The 19,794-nt window shown below is 37.3% G+C and overlaps 1 protein-coding gene across 4 annotated transcripts; it reads left to right on the top strand.

Annotated features, from left to right (window-relative positions):
• The first annotated feature begins 2,057 nt into the window (after positions 1-2,057).
• Positions 2,058-19,019, top strand: LOC143845488 (protein phosphatase 2C and cyclic nucleotide-binding/kinase domain-containing protein). Of its 4 annotated transcripts, XR_013234442.1 has the most exons (17): positions 2,058-2,232; positions 2,442-4,121; positions 7,158-7,289; positions 7,420-7,644; positions 7,785-7,910; positions 8,031-8,093; positions 9,021-9,109; positions 9,283-9,514; positions 11,085-11,401; positions 11,857-11,944; positions 12,060-12,126; positions 12,638-12,915; positions 13,041-13,106; positions 13,195-13,316; positions 16,474-16,630; positions 16,771-17,281; positions 18,459-19,019. XR_013234442.1 is itself a non-coding variant. In XM_077353856.1 (16 exons), exons 2-16 carry the CDS (start codon positions 3,135-3,137, stop codon positions 17,014-17,016), a joined length of 3,195 nt encoding a protein of 1,064 aa, XP_077209971.1. In that variant the 5' UTR covers positions 2,058-2,232; positions 2,469-3,134; the 3' UTR covers positions 17,017-17,695. The 4 variants fall into 4 exon arrangements, 3 of the variants coding, with proteins under 3 accessions (XP_077209971.1, XP_077209972.1, XP_077209970.1); XM_077353856.1 differs by lacking the exon at positions 18,459-19,019 and having other exon boundaries at positions 2,469-4,121; positions 16,771-17,695; XM_077353857.1 differs by lacking the exon at positions 18,459-19,019 and having other exon boundaries at positions 9,027-9,109; positions 16,771-17,695.
• The last annotated feature ends 775 nt before the right edge of the window (positions 19,020-19,794 follow it).

Raw genomic sequence — 19,794 nt, 5'->3', positions numbered from 1 at the left:
GAAAAACTAATATTCCATAGAAAAAAATTCCACGGTTACCACAAATGGTCTAAGAGTCAACAACAAAACATAAATTTAGAAAGGGCATTGTCAGGGCCATAGAACATGGGACACATGTGATAGAGTGGGCACCACAGTCCATACAATAAATGGTTCTCTAGTCCGATCAGGAACAAGGGAGTGGACATGCACAACAAATTATAGCGGCCCGCCAGCCAAATCAACAGTCTCGAAAAATGGTCTACTTCAATGGTTAAGACTTTGTTCTTCAACATGGAGGTCCGGAGGCTCTATCCCAACTTACCTACAACAACAACAAAAAAAAGAAGGATGGCCCATTTGGGCCCTTATTAATAAAGACACATCAATCACCAATCAAACCATTCCGATTTTTCCTTTTTCTGAAACTCCAGAATCACTTCCAAGGATAATTCACATTCTCTGGAGTGGTTCTAAAAACGAAATCATGTTTAGTAGCTCATGCATTCATAGTTTCCTACATTTTTGAACAATCATTCCAAAGAAGCGCACAACAAACTCCATTTCACTTCAAAAAAGTTGGCTGAGATTTGATTGCCTAAGTCCATAACTAGGTAATCACTGTATAATATGGTGTTAACCAAACACCATATTATTAATATTCCATCATCTTAAACTCCAAAATCCAAAAATCACTCTAAAAAATTGGTAACCAACTCCATCCCTTATTGAAATAAGGGAGTGTGAATATCAACTCTCTCTCTCTCTATGTAGATATTGTACTTAGCTTTAGCAGTTCTAGAGCCAGAGGCTATAGAACATCTTGATCCTACCATGAGCTTAGGTTCAGTAGCCTTTGTATGCTTAACCATCAGAGTTTTGTTGTTAGTGGTTATGACTGATTGACTGAATTTAGCCCTCTCTCTCCCTCTCTTCTCTCTCATTGCTCAAGTGGACTGACACGCTCTAGGGAACTACCATGTCAGCTATCCAATGAAACAAGGACAAAAGCATAAAGCCTGCCATTTTAGAACCCATCCGTAAATGTTGGACCTTGGACATCGGACATATGATAGTTTCAAATTGAATCTCTGTAGAAATAAGATCTTTTCTAACTGTAGTCTGCTCAAGTCCCCCTATAAAACTTTCTGGCATGAATCACATTGTTATACACTTTTTTAAATCAGCTATCAAAAGATATAACAATTCCCACAAAGCTCTCAGGAGCCAATTATAGAAATGTTAAACAAGGTAAGTCGTCCCTATAATCAAAACATGGTCGTGCAGCTATATGGATATGACTTGATATCCACACACTATATTTTGATAATGGCACCGATTACTTTGTTTTACACTTTCTTGATTGGTTGAAGTTTTTTTGGAACTGTAATAGCATTTGACGACGGATTTTAATAGTGTAAAATAAAGAGAGTGGCGTCGTTATCAAAATATGGTAAAATCTGGTACTACATATATCAATCCCCTGTATATAATACGAGTGCTGCTCAGGAGACCGATTTGGTTAACGAGAGTGGAACCCAACAAATTCCTACATGCCACATGACATGGAAGAGTAGTTTTGCCATTTAAGGGAAAATTAGCCAAAAAACCAAGAGACCAAGATTGCTAAGTTGTGATTTGTGAAGAGGCAATTAGTTCGATTCCACTCTTGGTCCCCAACTCGGTCTCCATATCATTATTCATATAATATTGATTATGCTCATTTGTCCTTGTAGGTAGAGATTAATTTTTGAGTCCAATAATCGGTTTAGGGCTCACAATCGAGGTCATGATCCATTTCAAATAGTACCATAGGGAGTGTCCTAGGTCCTACGTAAGTTAATACGCAATAGGGCTATGGTTGAGAGAGAGAGAGAGCTTTTAAGAAAGGTTTTTTTAATTTTACAATAATACCCCTGTGAATGAGGGCATTTTCGTACATTAAGTGAGACATAAAGATCTGGATCTAATAGACAGTTTCGGACCCTTAGCATCCATCCATGCACTTTCGGATTCCCAATGATCCGAATCCGCTACGAGAAAGGTTAGGAATGGTACGCACCCCGCGTATTCTATTCATGTGAGTCCCAAAAGAGTAAGAAAATCCATCAACTTAAAGTGACAAAACCCATCGGTTTCTTCTTTAAAGCGATCTCTAGTTAGATTTCAAGATTCCTACTGTTATTACTACTTTCTACAACTCTCTAGAAATTGGATTTTTATTTCTCGCGTTTGGTTACTCGGATTAGCAAGGTACTTTTTATATCTCTTTTTTCATTTGTGCCTTTTTTTTTTTCTTTCTATCTGTTCTTGTTTAAACACTTAGATCATATAAAACTGTAAGTGGGTTTATAGTAAATATACAGAAACTATTGAAGCTTTATGTGTAATCTGATGAATTATCTTAAATTTCTGGAATTTGGGTTTTATGTTTAATCTGATGAATTCTCTTGAATTTCTAGAATTTGGGTTTCTCTTTCTTAAAACAGTTGGGTGGAAATCAGAAAATGGATTTGTAAATCGGTTGAAAGCTATGTACAGTAATTGTTGGGGCTTTGATTAGAATCTGAGGACATTTCTTGGAATTGGGTTTTTATTGTCTTCAATCAAAAGAGCACAATTGAGCTTGTATATGTATTAGCTGAAGTGGAATCTGATGAGATCTCTTGAAACTGAGGAATTAGGGTTTGTTTTGGATCAGAATTGTAACATAGCGGAAATTGGTCTTGAGACCAGTTATGAGAAGTGCCTTGAAATTGTGGTAGTGTCTAATGAAATTCCATGAGATTCTGGGATTTGGGTATGTTTTGGTTGAACAAGTATCTTTCATCTGATTTTGTAACTGCCTTCTTATTACTATACAGAGGTTACTGAAGTGGATTTTTTTTTTGTGGAACCAATTTGTCGAAGTGGTGAAAGTGGGTGTGGAAAGTATAAGCAATTACAAGTAGTAGTGAGAAGTTTCTGAAGCTTTGAGTGATTTTTGATGAAATATTTTGTCTGTCTTCGATATGTTTATGTTTCGCTGGACAAGTAGACTGCAGACGAGTTTGTAAATCTGTTCTCTGTGGTACCCAGAAATTGTTGAAGCTGGAGCTGATGAATATTGTTGCAATTCTGGGATTTGGGTTTATCTCGCCGGGGTCTTTCGAGTGATGGGGTGTTTGTATTCGAAGGGTTGTATTGGGCAAGCCCCTTTTTCTCCGAGGAGTTCTAGGGTAAGAGAAAGTCAGAATGCGGGAGCTGCTTTTTCTCCTGCTTCTTCATCTGACCAAGGAACTAGGGATTCTGATCTTGCCATCAATAGGCTCTCAAGGGTTTCATCGCAGTTTCTTCCTCCCGTTGGGTCCCGCACAGTTAGGGTTCCATCAGCAAAATATGAATTGAGTTACTCTTATTTGTCCCAAAGAGGGTACTACCCAGATGCTCTGGATAAGGCAAACCAGGACAGTTTCTGCATCCACACCCCATTTGGGATGAGCCCTAATGACCATTTTTTTGGGGTTTTTGATGGGCATGGAGAATTCGGGGCTCAGTGCTCGCAATTTGTGAAGCAGAAACTATGCGAGAATTTACTCCGAAATAGCCGGTTCCACGCGGATGCTGTTGAGGCGTGCCATGCAGCATTTTTGACAACAAATTCCCAGTTGCATTCAGATAGCTTGGATGACACCATGAGTGGGACCACTGCGATAACAATATTGGTTCAGGGTAGGACAATATATATTGCAAATACAGGTGATTCTAGGGCTGTTATTGCAGAGAGGAGAGGAAAAGATATTGTGGCAGTGGACCTTTCAATTGATCAGACTCCTTTTCGAACTGATGAGCTTGAAAGGGTTAAGCTTTGTGGGGCTAGGGTTCTCACTTTGGATCAGATTGAGGGCCTAAAGAACCCGGATGTACAATGTTGGGGAACTGAAGAAAGCGATGATGGCGATCCTCCAAGATTGTGGGTGCAAAATGGGATGTATCCTGGTACAGCATTCACACGGAGTATTGGGGATTCTATTGCTGAGTCTATTGGTGTTGTTGCTACCCCTGAGATTGTCGTTCTGGATCTCGCACCACACCATCCTTTCTTTGTGATTGCGAGTGACGGGGTGTTCGAGTTTCTTTCTAGCCAAACAGTGGTTGATATGGTAAGGAAGTCCTTAGTTACCTTGTTTCCTTTCTGATTTTTAATCTTTGTTGGATTTGATCTCTGCTAATTAGTTTCCCTTTTCATAATTGAAAAGCTTCATTGGTCGAGGCTGGACTGGTGATTAGTGCTGCTTAGAATTTATTTGTCTGGATATAGTTATTGATAAGTGTTGCCTGGTATTTAGAGATGGTTTGTCTATTTTCATTTTTTAATGATTAATTCATTTTATTAAAACCCCAACTAGTTTGGGACAAAGGCTTAGTTGAGTTGAGTTGAGTTGTTGCATTTTATTAAGAAATCACCAAGAGATGTACAAAGCAATAATTGTTACCACTTTCCTAAATTGAGAGAAAATTATTAACTAGAAACAGGACATATATTGACAAATGTGTGCATATTAATTCATAATGTATTTGTACTTGCATATTTTTACATGTTTATGTAATATGTACATAGGAATGCATGTCTCTACACATTTGTATGTGCATTTGTATATGGTGCGCGGCATTGCACATCCATCACATGCACCTGGTTATCCTTTCTTCATGTTGAAGGACACATGCATGATGGGTCACATTGGGATTCAATGTCACTGACGAGTTGGTTATTTTGTGTGTGTGTGTGTGTGTGTGTGGCAAGAAACAACAATGTGGTCTTGAAACTATTTATGGAAGTAATATGTAAAACATGAAAAATATGAAAATAACATTCTTTGTTATTGCAAGAGATAGGTTTGAAGATGTGCCTATAGAATACAATGCCTCTTTACCATTAACAAGTCAACAAACATATAGACCACAGGATGATACATACAAGAAAATGGTTTTGACAGTATTTTCCTAACCTTACATAACTACTCCCACGAATATTGCAATATTCATGGATGGCAACTCTCTCGTATTCTCTATTATCATTCCTTGTGAAAATGCAAGAGTGATACTTGAGATAAGTACCACAACAATGCTCTTTCAGAGTCTCGCAATTTTTTTTTTGAATGACAGCTATCATAATCTTTTATTGGAATTATTTTATTTATGTATTCTGTGAAACAGAGAGAAATTTATCAAAAAAAAGGAGAAAAAAAGAAGAATTTTTAGGGGATAGAGATTACCTGGTTAGCAATTCATTATTATGGACCCAACTCTAGTGAAGTGGGTCTGCTTAATGTTTTCAAAGGCACATGAGTCGTTCGCCTCAAGGTGAGGTGCTCCAAGAACTCTCTAAGATGGAAAAAATAAACATAAAATAGTTATACCCCAAAGACGGTGTGATGGGGACTGCCCTAAGGTCCAACTTTTAATTTTTAGGTGTCTTTTTAGATCCCTTAAGTTATAGTAGGGGTACCACAATCTTGTTCCACTAATATCACTTGGTTTCTTTGAGTTACGAGTGTTTTTAATAGGCCCCACATATGTATTACGGGAATTTTAAGTAGGATGGAGTTTTTAAGTCATTAGAGGGTGTATTTGTCCAAAGGTTTAGAAGTTTCTAATTCTCTTCATTTAATTTTATGTTGTAAGCCTCAAGGTACTTTTCTTTTAGACATGATGAATGAATGATGATTGAACAACAACTGCTGGTGGTGGTGGTGGATGATTCAAGGATTCCTTCTCATTCCCTGTGGAATCAATTTTTTTTTTTTCTTTCTCGAGGGAGATGGCGTTCTTCTTCAAAGGGTTGAAGAGATCTTTGCCTTTTTCTACCCGCTTCCGCCGCATCACGTGATTTTCAAAGTTTCCAAAATTCATGCGATTTTTTTATCTTAATGTGTGCTTATGGACCCGTTTTTGTACTATGTCAAGCATGACATTCTGTTCTATTATTGAATATTGAGTTTACCTCTTTTAGCTCTTCTTTTATTATCAAATCTTCTTTTAGCTCTTCTTTAACTAATATTTGTTGTTATATCCCCTTCCCTAAAACCAAAACCCTAAACAAACTCTTATTCTAATACTATCTAAATTGTATCATATTGGTCTCACTCTCTCGCTGTATATTGAATATGGAAGAGAACTAGATTAAATTGATGAATGCATTTTATTTGATTATCTCATGTTTGTTTTAGATTATAGTTGATTAATTCTTAAGATTTATTAGTTTGTTAAATGAAGACCATATTTATATTGTTACCATTAAAAACACCATATTTATAGGGAAATGCTGCAATGTTTTTATATTTCTGTGCAAGTTTCTTGTCTTTTAGTATTTAAAGGGTTGTCAAAAGGTTATTACAGTTCCCAAAAAGCACTCACAAGCAGCGAGAGAAACTTGTGCAGAAATATCAAAACATTGTAGCTCTGTTATCATTTCCCTATTTATACTGTTACAATTTGTGATAGCAATCAGTAGTTTTATATGTATGTAAGTGTCGCCATTTCTAGATTTTTAGATGTTGCCATGTCAGACAACTTGTATCAGTGTCAAAACTCAGCACACGAATCTGTATCCACAAATCATGATTATATATACTTTCGATTTTAGCTGTGTCTCCGTTTCTAAATTTTGGGAGTTTGCTGTGTCCGACACTCCGTGTCCATGTCGACACGCAACAGTTGTGTCCGTATCCACAAATCATTGATGAAAACTCATTTTTAAAGGAAAGTTTTTCCTGAGAAAAAAAACCTATTTCCAAACATGACCGTAGAGTTTAAAAAAGCCGCTGATGTTAAATGGGTATAATGGCCTATATTTAAAGTGTTCTTTCACAGCCCATATCTATCCCTGGCTTTCATAACTTACTACCGTTGGGATGCTAAAAAATTGTCATTGTAATGAGAATCATTGCGATCCATCAGTTCCAACGTCTATTGGGCATTAGCATAGATGCATTTCTCCCTAAGCTTTCAGTTGTGTTGTTCCAATTTATTTGTTTTGCAGGCAGATAAATGGATAAGTTCACCTCTAGTAGTCCAAGTTTCATCCTTCTCATGCTCTACTGTTGTTGAAATAATTTTCTCTGTGTAGTATTCCTTATTTCTTTCCCTATGCTTGTGCCATTTAACTCTTCTCCACTCTTTGTGATCGGAATTTGCAGGTTGCAAAGTTTAAGGATCCCCGTGATGCATGTGGTGCAATTGTTGCTGAATCATATCGACTTTGGCTACAGTATGAAACTCGTACCGATGACATTACAGTCATAGTTGTGCATATTAATGGACTAACTGATGTATGCTGCTTTTCTTCTATGATCTATTTGGCTAGTGATCTGTGTGTGTGTGTGTGTGTGTGTGTGTGTGTGTGTGTACAAGGGTGTTTCCTTTTTCCCTCATTTAACCAGTTTTCGATTTTTTTGACAGACTAATCCTGTTCAAGAAACCCCGTATACTAGGATCAAACCTTTGCATCAAACTGTAGAAGTGACGGGAGTTGAGTCTCCTTCTACTATAAGTTGGAATTCTAGGAACCCTCGTGCAAGGCATGATTTGTCGCGGGCCCGTCTCAGGGCCATTGAATCCTCTCTTGAGAATGGAAATATTTGGGTTCCTCCATCTCCATCACATAGGAAGACCTGGGAAGAAGAAGTAGATCTCCAATTATATTCACGCATTGTGGAAATTCTAATTATTTGGATTCCTTATCCGTAATTGTTTGCCATGCATTACGGATTGGAACCTACATTTGGATACTTTCTGATACACTTTATTCCGTCTTTCCTTTACAGGCACATATTGAGAGGGCATTGCGTGACCATTTCCTATTCAGAAAACTTACTGATACTCAATGTCATGTATTATTGGATTGCATGCAAAGAGTTGAAGTCCAGCCTGGTCATGTAGTCGTGAAACAGGTTATTTTCTTTTCTGATAGGAAAGTTTTTCTGGAGAAGAGATATGATATTTTCATCTTGCAGGTTTTGTGGAGTGTTCCATAACCCTAACTCAGAAATTTAGTTGGTGCCACATTGCAGGGTGGAGAGGGTGATTGCTTCTATGTTGTTGGAAGTGGGGAGTTTGAAGTCTTAGCCACCCAGGTGCTGATTTTAGCCTGAGGCATGTGTAGTCTAGTCTATTTGTTTATTTCAGGTTGTGATATGACCAACTACTCCAAAAGCTTAAGCTGATGGAGATGGCGTTATTTAATCTTTTATACTTTAACATTCCCCTTCAAGTGTGGCCCCTCTTTCTAGGCTTGCCCTACACGTGGCACATGTGGCCCCTCTTTTGGATTTGGCCATTGCTTGTGGATTTTTGCTATCCGGCTGGTTTGAACTCATGACCTTTGGCTCTGATACCATGCGAAACAACCAGTTACTGCAAAAGCTTAGGCAGATAGAGATGGTGTTATTTAATATTTTACGCTTTAACACAGGTGTCAGACTTTTATGTTTACTGCGCCCAATTTCTCATTATGCTTGATATTTAAAACTACCCTCTGACATGATATACGGGTAATTTATTTAGTCATTACCCAGCGTGCTTTTTTTATTTTGCTATTTGGAATTGATGTTATAGGGTCTGTCTGGTGTGTTAGTGTAATCTATCTTTCAAAGAGTTTTTGACTGTCATGTCATCTCGTGGGCCTCATCGTCAAAGATGAATCCTTGTAGTTCAGATAACACCATCATGGCCATTAGTGATCTCCCTAGAGATATTTTTCAATCCTTTAAACATGTCCATAGTAGTGGGAATCAGATGGAGAATGGTCTTGCTAAGTGTGGAGTTGTAAGACAAGCATTACAGATTAGTTGTGAAATACCCTCCTGAGTTTCTTTAGTTTTTTGTGTGGGGACAAATATTACAGATTGGTTGTGAATTACGCTCTTGGTTTTGTAATTATCTTTTTTTTTGTTGGTTCTGTGCGTAGGGCTATGCGTTCTTTTGCTGTATTTCTTTCTCTCTCTTAATGATTTGCATTGACTTTCATAAGGAAAATGTCAGCTGATGACGAGAAATTGCAGGAACAGAAAGATGAAGAGAAAGAGGTTCATAAGGTTCTGCACCGATATACGGCTGAAAAATTGTCATCGTTTGGAGAGTTAGCACTAATGTAAGATACTTCATTTTAATTCTTCCTTTTAAAAGAATGACGGTCTTAGCTGTCTCACTTTTAGTGTTTTTTTTAATTTCAAATTGTTCTTTTGGGAAATACTATGGCAATATTTCCTTTTATCTTTCGAAGAAAAAAATTTATTGTTTTTCTGGATGGTCATGGTAAAAAAGGTATAACAAACCACTCCAGTCATCTGTTCGTGCGGTTACTGATGGAACACTCTGGGCTTTGAAGAGGGAAGATTTTCGAGGGATACTTATGTCAGAATTTTCTAACTTATCATCTTTAAAGTTGCTCCGATCAATAGATATTCTTTCGAGGCTGACAATCCTGCAGCTAAGTCACATCGCCGATTCTCTCTTGGAACTTTCCTTCTCGGATGGACAGATGATAATTGATAAGGTATGCTGCCCTCTATTGTTTGTCATTATTTTTCCATATTTATGCAGGTCATTGATTCATTATAAGGTTTTGCATTTTGATGTCACATTGGAAATCAGAACTCTATCTATATTTATGCCTTAATTTACCATATTAGCTACTGAATCTTTATGTCATACTTGAAGTTTTCTGTGCTGCATGTTAGCTATTTTGGATTTCACACACAAGTTCCCAACACCATTACGTCACATGTCCTCATTCTTCAAATAATTTTCTAGACTAATTTTGGTCTCTTCCATTGTTGTTAATGCCCTTATCCTTGTACTCTACATTATAATTTCGCTGAAAGACAAAATAGATTGATTTGCTTGATCACCCGTACAATACTTTCTCCACATGCGCTCAATTTTGGTGATCTGATGATAGACATCCATCCTTAACTTTGTCAAGGGATATGTTGGTTGGATATCTTCACAGTTTTGCTGGTTTTTTTCTTTCTCTTATTATTCAACCATCTGGTGGTAGCAAAGTCTCCCCATTGACCTCTCAAGGATAACCTTTCTGGGTTATCCTTTCAGTTGAACTGTCATCGTACTCTTTTTTATCAGTAATACATTCTTAGGGGGCACCTATCAAAAAAATAAATAAAATAAAATAAAATACATTCTCAGTGGGCATGCAGAATGTTGGGCCACAAAGAAGCAACATGTGCATAAGATGAGTGTAGCAGAGATGCGAATGCTTCGATGGATGTCCGGCCAGACAAGGTTAGATAGAATTAAAACTGAAGGCATCCGTAAAAAGGTGGGGGTGGCATTAATTGAGGAGAAGGTGGGAGGGCACCACTTAAGATGTTTTGGGCATATCCAACATAGGCCTTTGGATGCTCCAGTGAGAAGAAGTGACTCATGCCAAGTTGATGGAGTAAAAAGAGGTAGGGGCAGACCGAAAACAACTTGGGTAGAAACAGTGAGGAAAGACTTGATGGCTAGGAACAGAACAGAGAACATGACCTTGGATGGGAGAGAATGGAAATTTTCTAATGTAGACGAACCCAACTAGTGTCAGGATTAGACTTAGTCAATTTGAGTAGGGTAGATCCTTTCACCTTCTTCCTGTAAATTTTCTAAAGGATTCATTAGCCGACCCCAACTAGTTTGGGACAAAGGCTCAGTTGAGGTGGCCTTGACTAGTGGCCTCAGTTGTTACTTCTCTCAAAGACTCTATGGTTCAAGGCTAGTGGCCTCAGTTGCTACTTCTCTCAAAGACTATGGTTCAAGGGACTCTAATTCACTTGTTTCTATCATTTATTAATCTTTGATAAGTCTGAAAAAAACTTGTCTTGTTCCAGGCTTTTTCTTCTTCTATCATTTGGGTTCAGTTCAACTCTCAGATGGCACATAAAATTGGTCTCCTTTTCCTTTTAGCATTATATAATGCCCTTCTGGAATGTGCATATTTTTCAAGTTCTCGAGTTTCTTTTAAAACTTTGGGTTGAAGGAGTAGAGTAATTGTTGTACTACGGCTATGTTTCTACATGTGGTGGTTATTTGCATTGACTACATTTGTTTTAATTTTTTTTGTTTTACAGAATGAATGTATCTCTGCATTATATATTATTCAAAAAGGTCAGGTGCGACTCACGTACAACCCAAACCTGATAAGAAGCCCAAATGTTCGCAGCCTTTTATCTGATAATCTCGAACAGGAAGATCATAGTCAGATGAATAATGAACATTCCTTGGAGAAGACAGAGGGAAGCTATTTTGGTGAATGGGTACTTGTTGGTGAAGTTCTTAGTTCTTTAAGTGCAGTTGCTGTTGGTGATGTGGTATGTGCAGTTATTACAAAGGAGAAATTTGAATCTGCTGTGGGACGCTTAGCAAGACTGTCAAAAGATGATTGCATGTATGTTATGATTTGATACAGCTAATTTTATTCCTGAATTTAAACTATAATTATTTTTCCAAGTCTTAAGCAAGGTTTTAAATGTCTGTTTCGGACACCACTGATATTTTGGTTTTGGTGGAAATTTTGGCCGAAATCATGTAAAATTTTGACAAAAAAATTGTTTTTTTTTCTTTTAAAAATATTTTCCACCGAAATGTATAAATTTTGGTGGAAATTTTGGCCATTTCGGTGGAAATCTTAAACATTTCGGTAGAAATTTTGTAAATAAGGGTAAAAAATGAAATTTCGGATTTCGGGGAAATCATGTAAAAATCCGATTCAATGTACTTCAACCGAAACCGAAATTTCAGCCGAAATTTAAAACTATGATCTTAAGCTTCCCATGTGAATGCTTAGAGTTTCTTGTTTGTCTAAATTATACATGGCCCTGACACCTGAAATATGGAACTCAGGATGAATGATTACTCTTTGGGTTCTTCTAAGGAATCTGTTGCAAATATCAATGCTCCAAGTGTTGGCCAAGTTAACTTCTCTGATTGGGTAACGCTCCCCTGAATTTTGATGCTATTACTTTTGGCCATGTTTGCTTCAATATTGCTGGCAACTCAGTCTAGATAGGGACATTGGAGACCATCTAATTGCTTTATCTTTACAGGAATGGAGAATGGGTGTATATTCAACTGACTGCAGTGAAATTAGGCTTGTCCATTTGAAAGGCTCAGGTAGGCAGATGATACTTTGTTTCTTAATTGGAACCCATGAAGGATTTAAATTTCAGTTTCGGTTTCGTTTTCCGCCACAACTGAAATCGAAATATTTCAGTTTTGGTGGAAATTTTGGCCGAAATCATGTAAAATTTGATAAAAAATTGCGGTGGAAATGTCGCCGAAATTTCAGTGGAAATCTTGTAAATTTCGGCGAAATTTCGCCAAAATCCTTTAAAAAACCGATTCAATGTACAAAAGATTTCAAAAAAAAAAAAAAGTACTTTCGATTTCCGTCCAAACCCAAACCAAAATATTTAGGCCGAAATCGAGATTTCTGCCGAAATTTATAACTGTCTGAGAACACTACTTCCTCTCTCACTTTCGCGTGTGAAATTGTTTATGACTTCCATGAGGAAATGGGTTGGTGGATATTTCGTGCAAAATTTTATGTTGTAGGAGCCTACTTTTACCCATATATTCTACATGTAGTTATGCTTTCTTCACTCTTGACCTGATTGGTTATCAGATAACATGCTGAGCGTGAAAAGGTTTTCAAAGCATAGGATCAAACATCTTGGAAGGGAAACACAAGTATTGAAGGAGAAAGCTCTGATGAAGAGTCTGAGCCCATCAACTTGTGTGCCACAAGTTCTACATACTTTTGCCGATCAAAATTATGTCAGCATACTGCTAAATACATGCCTGGCTTGCCCGTTGGCTTCGATTCTCCACACACCCCTGGATGAGCCCTCTGCACGGTTCTGTGCAGCCTCAGTTGTTATTGCATTAGAAGAACTGCACAAGGTCTTCTCTCTGAAAGTTGAAATTCTTTTCATTTTTTGAAGATCTGTAGGAGCAATTTAATTTTCTTTAAAAATCATCTAATGGTAGGATGCAGATTTACTAATACTACATTTTTTTGGACTCAGAATGGTGTCCTTTACAGGGGTATTTCACCGGATGTTCTTGTGCTCGATCAAACAGGTTATCTACAGGTTTGTTATGTGATGTGACAAAATGATGAAAAGGAGCTTGTAAATTTTAAGTGTAAATTATCTCATTAGACATGCCTTCTTGTGTTAGCTTGCGGACTTCAGATTTGGGAAGAAGTTATCTAGTGAAAGAACCTTCACCATTTGTGGGATGGCGGATTCTTTAGCCCCAGAGATAGTCCAAGGGAAAGGCCATGGTCTTGCTGCCGACTGGTAAAGATACTTCACTATGAAGCCATTGTTCAAAAGCTCACTTATCAACTTGAAACATAAGTCATTTCATTATCAACTCAGCTAATCTTTATAACTAACGGAATTTTGTAGATTCAGCCCCGTCGAACTCAGGTTTTGAAATACCCATTTTTGAGTCGAGTCTGGTTCTCAACTCAACTCAACTCAACTATGCCTTTGTCCCAAACTAGTTGGGGTCAGAGCTATATATATATATATATATATATATATATATATATATATATATATATATATATATATATATATATATATATATATATAGAGAGAGAGAGAGAGAGAGAGAGAGAGGGGTTCCTGCGCAGCTTCTCAGATAGCTTGTCTGAGCAACTGCTTCAAAAACTCATGTGGCCCCACATTTTTTGGGGTGATCCAAAGCATTCATTTGGAAGGCCCTTCCATGGATAGGTTGTGTACCAAAAATGAGCCTTATAGGATCATCCTAACCCTGCCATTTGTGGAGGGAAAAATGGTCAGAAACAGTGTCTGTCCATTTTCCCCTCCACCTTTGATTGGGTTAGGATGATCCTATAGGGCTGATTTTTGGTACACACCCTATCCATGGAAGGGCCTTTCAAATGAATGCTTTGGATGACCCCAAAAATGTGGGCCACATGAGTTTTTGAAGCAGCTGCTCAGATAAGCAGCTGCACAGGACACTATTCTCATATATATATATATATATATATATATATATATATATATATATATATGAGAGAACATTTCCTACACACTAGCTTAAACTACAGTGGGGGCCCACATTGTTTGGGTGATCCAAACAATTCATTTGAATGATCCTCACATAGATAGGGTGTCCACAAAAAATCAGATCCATAGGATCATCCTAACCATTCAAACTATGGAGGCAAAAAATGGACTAATTTGTGAAGGTTTATACACGTCCATTTTACCTCCACAAATCGTAGGGTTGGGATGATCCTATAGATCTGATTTTTTGTGGACACCCTATCTATGTGAGGACCATTCAAATGAATTGTTTGGATCACCCAAACAATGTGGGCCCCCACTGTATTTTAAGCTAGTGTGTAGGTAACTTACCTACAAGTGTGTAGGAAATGTTCTCTCTCTCTCTCTCTCTCTCTCTCTATATATATATATATATATATATATATATATATATATATATATATATATGGAAAAGTGTTTGTGAGCTAGAGCTCACAAACATAGGGGCCCACATTGTTGGGATGATCCAAAGCATTCATTTGATGGGCCCTCACATAGATAGGGTGTGCCCAAAAAATCAGCTCCATAGGATCATTCGAACCGTGGAGGCAAGTTATCTACACACTAGCTTAAAATACAGTGGGGGCCACATTGTTTGGGTGATCCAAAGAATTCATTTGATGCGCCCTCACATAGATACGGTGTGCCCAAAAAATCAACTCCATAGGATCATCCCCACCCTACGATTTGTGGAGGTAAAATGGATGTGTATAAACCTTCACAAATTTGTCCATTTTTTTCCTCCACAGTTCGAATGGTTAGAATGATCCTATGGAGCTGATTTTTTGGGCACACCCTAACTATGTGAGGGCCCATCAAATGAATGCTTTGGATCACCCAAACAATGTGGCCTCCACTGTATTTTAAGCTAGTTTGTAGATAACTTATCTACACTAGTGTGTAGAACTCTTCTCTCTCTCTCTCTCTCTCTCTCTCTCTCTCTCTCTCTCTCTATATATATATATATATATATATATATATATATATATATATATATATATATATATATATATAGAGAGAGAGAGAGAGAGAGAGAGAGAGAGAAGAGGAAAGTGTTTTTGAGCTTGAGCTCAGAAACTCATGTTGGCCCACATTTTTGGGGTGATCCAAAGCATTCATTTGAAAGGTCCATAGGATCATCCTAACCCTTCCATTTGTGGAGGGAAAAAATGAGCCGATCTGTGGAGAAACAGTATCTGTCCATTTTTCCCTCCACTTTTGGATGGGTTAGGATGATCCTATGGACTTGAGTTTTTGTAGGCATGCTTTGGATCACCCTAAAAATGTGGGCCCACATAAGGTTTTGACGCTCGAGATCAGAAACACTTTACACACACACACACACATATATAAATATATTATATTGTAATGTTTGATAGAAGTAACTAGGACAAGGTATAGATTGTTCAAAGCACAACTATGACTGAAGTATCTCTTCTTTTGCAAGTATATCCATAACCTCATTAGTTTTCCATCCAAAGGATTCGAAACCTTTATGATATGAAAAATTTAAACTTGATTTTGGTATTGCTTATTCAATTCATTTCATAAAATATGTAAAAGAATTGATTTCAGTACAGAAGACCTTCTGATCTAATATTCCAATGATTCAATCTCCAAAATGTTATAAAAGTTTTTGAACTGAAGTTAGGAAGTTTAGCCGCCTGTAGACCTTCTTGATGATTAGTGAGATTTTATGGAATTTTGGCCGCTAAACCATATGTTGTAACCATAGAAGAACCATACATGCTTCCATCGTCCTTGACCTGTTAATTATGAAGACTGGAAGTTCTAAACAACCATCTGTTTGTCGAATACAAATTGCAACTCAGGAGAAAAATGATGTGGCTAATGTACAATCCTGGCTATGAGTTAGGATTTACTTGCCACTAATTTTCCTCTATTACTTAAGTTCGGCATCGACAGTATAATATCTTCCCAAGGACTTATTAAAGCCAGTTTCTGTTGAAGATTCTAATAATATGTGCATTTGGCTTTCCATATTATAGAGCTGGGACATACCTTGCATCATTGAGAAGGACCCTATGTTTAAATTTTAGAGAAGGAAAGATTGCATCTGTACATTTCAAAAAAAAAAAAATTGCGTCAAAGTATTTATTTTGGCCTCAATATGTCTTGCAGATAAAGACAAGGGCTGCTTCAGACTATATTCAATCTTTGATGATATACCCTTGCATTTATATGAAGCAAAAAAGAAATCTGCATATCAAATTAGTTAATTTCTCTTAATTCTACCGTGCGACTTCAAAAACTTCAACAGCATCTATTTTTTTGTTGAAATCTATTATAATTTTTTATTGGAACTTGTTATGAAATGTCATGGGTGAGAATCGCTTAATGAATGACTTTACAGGTGGGCATTGGGAGTCTTGATCTATTTTATGCTGCAAGCTGAAATGCCATTCGGATCGTGGAGAGAAAGCGAGCTCGACACATTCGCAAAGATTGCAAAAGGACAACTGACTCTTCCCCATACCTTCAGTCCAGAAGTGGTTGATCTCATCACCAAGGTTTCACTTGACTATTCCTTTCTTTCAATTTCCTGTTTTATTCTGCTGTGCTGCCTATAAAATGCAAGTGACCATTTATAATAATTGACTAAATCGAATTTCTACTAGCTGAACTTTCATGTCGATATGACTTTCCACAGTTAATCGAAGTTGATGAAAATTCAAGACTTGGAAGCCAGGGCCCTGACTCTGTTAAAAATCACCGGTGGTTCAATGGTGTTGATTGGAATGGAATTAAAGAAAGGACCTTCCCAACACCTCACGAAATCACTTCTCGTATAATTCTACATATTGATAATCATGTAGATGACATCTCTCTTTCTCTATCTTCTCCGTCCAGAGATCTACCTGAGCTCAACACCCCGGAATGGCTTGAAGACTGGTAAAAAGCTTCAAACAGGTTGTCTGATTCTTATACACATTATTTACCGCAGATCTTCCACAGAGATTTATCTCTATTGTTGTTCAACTTCTCCATATAGAGTGATGGAAATCCAAAATCCATCATCTGAAATTGGATTGATGATTTTGTTTCCTTTGTCATATAAGTACGATCTAGTGTTCTCTGCGGTCCATTTATCCCGATTGGTGCTCGTTGACGCGGTGAAAAGAATATCAGAGGGCTTTCAGATTTTCGGAGTTCGCAACTTTGTAAGCCATTCATTCAACTTTGTTGCAAAGGCAAGTTGTAGAATTTTCTGTAAATATATGGCTTGGAAGAAGCATCATTCCTCTGCTGGTTGTGGAGCCCTTCTTGTTAGAGTAGGCCCATCAATTCCAGATACATATTCTTTCTTATTCTTAGGCCATAGAGTATTGATATGTATGAGTTGTATTTTTTAGTGTTAGAATTGAAATATGTAGATTCCTAGGAATTTGAGGCATAGCATTTCATGCTGTATATTTTTCAAGATGGCATGAACTATTTTGGAAACTTTAATAAGCATTTCTATTTAGTGGTGTGATGGCTCATTAGGAGTTAAACATTGTGTGTTTCAAATATGAGGGCATTGAATTGTATCTGTAGCCAATAGTATTTGAATTGTTTCAGCAAATGTTATCCCAGAATCTGACTTCCAAGATACTTCCCTGAATATCACCATGACTATCAATTGTATAGTTGTTCTCTGTTTTTTATTTTGAGAATCGTTCTTGGAAAAATGAGGCTTTTGTTTTGCTTTGTAGAATTGATTTTGGACTTATTTATTCTACATACCAGCAATAATACACCCAATTTTGCCAAGAATAACTTTTGGACTCAAAATTGATTCTCAAAATCCAAAACAAACAATTTTTTGATCAGTTGTTTATATTATATTTTAGTATTTTGTTGGTTAGAAAGATTTTCCCATGATTCATTTGCAAGCTTGTTTTCTTGAGTAGGGTGCTCAACATTGTGATTGATACATGTATAATGTATTCAGCATCATTCCACCTAACAATTTGAGCATTCAGAGTTTGATTTGCTTGGTAGACTTTTAGAGATTCTTCTTCAATGCTTCTCATTCTCAGTTTTTTAGATCGGGCAAAACAGACAGAAGAGAATCATGTGGAGTGATTCTGCTTCGCTCGAGAATTTGTTCCTAATTACTGTAAAATTCTGCTCGAGAATTGAAAATAAAGAGACAAGCGGAAAGGGCCAGCGTTAAAGGACACATTTCTGTTTTGTTTATGCCAAAGCCTTCAATTTATAATGATATCCCTCTAAATAAGCCATAACTATATCATTTCACTTAAAATTTTATTAGGAATATTTTTTTACTAGAAATATTTTTCCATCACACATTCGAATAGAATCCCTCTCAATAAGAGCTTGGTTGAATTGCAGATGAAGGTCTCTCCAATTGCTGATGAAGGCTTGGGTAGACTATAGCCATCATCTTTGTCAGAGAGGACTCAAATTTGAGGACATCTCTCTTCACTCTGAAGAAGGTTGTTTGATTACACAAAAGCAAAGGAGATAAGGTATCAACGGATCCACTTCGGATTGGATCCACCTATGTCATAGTCACACGATCCATTCAAATCTCTTATCGGTCCGATCGGATTCGGAGTGTTCTTCGGATCCTACTTCTTGTGTCCCGGTCATGATCCATTTCAAATTGGACCGTCCATGGGAGTGTCCTAGTAGATCCTACTTGCAAAACAACAAAAAAACTCAGCTTTCTTCAGTTGAAATGAACTCCAAAACTTCTTCAATTCAGAAAAGAATTAGTCACTATATCTAATAACAACCCATGATTTCGATGAAGAATAGGATTTTATTGTTGGAAAGAACTCCAATGTTCGAGGGTGCGTGACAATAAAACTTTCTAGTAACTAACCCTTGTTGATTGTGAGTGGCAAGTTTACAGGAAGAAAAATCAATTGAGGAAAGAAAGAGAAAAAGATGTAAGGAGGAAAGTCAAAAGTCATAAGCAAAGCAATATTTACTTCATTTTTATGAAAATACCCCTCATTTGAGACTTATTATAAGAAATATTTTGAGGGTATTTTAGTAAAAAGACTTCGGATCATGACTATCCATCGGATTTTTTCGCTATGTCTTGATCACGATCTGAAATTTTTTTAATCTTACGAAGAGGATCCAAAATATGTCTATGGATCCTTCTAATGTGCCTAGATCCTGTCTATTAAGGTTTGGATTCGGACTATCCATCTGGGTCCATTGACTCCCCCCCCCCCCTCCTCTCCGGGGGGATAATGTGCTCCCATTGTAACGTGAATTGTGTTGTGGGCAGACTGACTCTAACGCTTTATGATGGCAATGGGATATGAAGGCTTCCTTGGGAGCCATCACCTATCATTTTCATGGTAAAAGGATGGGATTTGCTAGCATCCATAGCAGAAGGCTTTTCACGGATGTGGTGTTGCATGTGAGAGAAGCCATAATTGTTTGAGCAAGGGTTATCATCATAAGCAAAATTAGAGGTAAAAGACAAAAGTTGGTGTGGAAATATCATTTCCATTTCAAATATACTACCAAATCCTTAGGTAAATGAGTTACTACACGGAATATCACTATTCGACATTCGCCCCCGGCAAGGAAATGTGAGTGTGATCGGGATGGTAGATCTTGTAGACCATGATGAGACGAGCCACGTGGTCTGGGTCCCATGCAAAACGTACATATCCTCGATCCAACGATCCAGATTTATTTGGCA

The sequence above is a fragment of the Tasmannia lanceolata genome, unplaced genomic scaffold (genome assembly GCF_043159265.1).
Source record: "Tasmannia lanceolata isolate RefF3 unplaced genomic scaffold, GAP_Taslan_0.1 ptg000015l, whole genome shotgun sequence".
In the NCBI taxonomy this organism is placed as follows: domain Eukaryota; kingdom Viridiplantae; phylum Streptophyta; class Magnoliopsida; order Canellales; family Winteraceae; genus Tasmannia; species Tasmannia lanceolata.
Note: the sequence above shows the minus strand (reverse complement) of the source record. Positions and strands in the feature narration are given on the sequence as shown.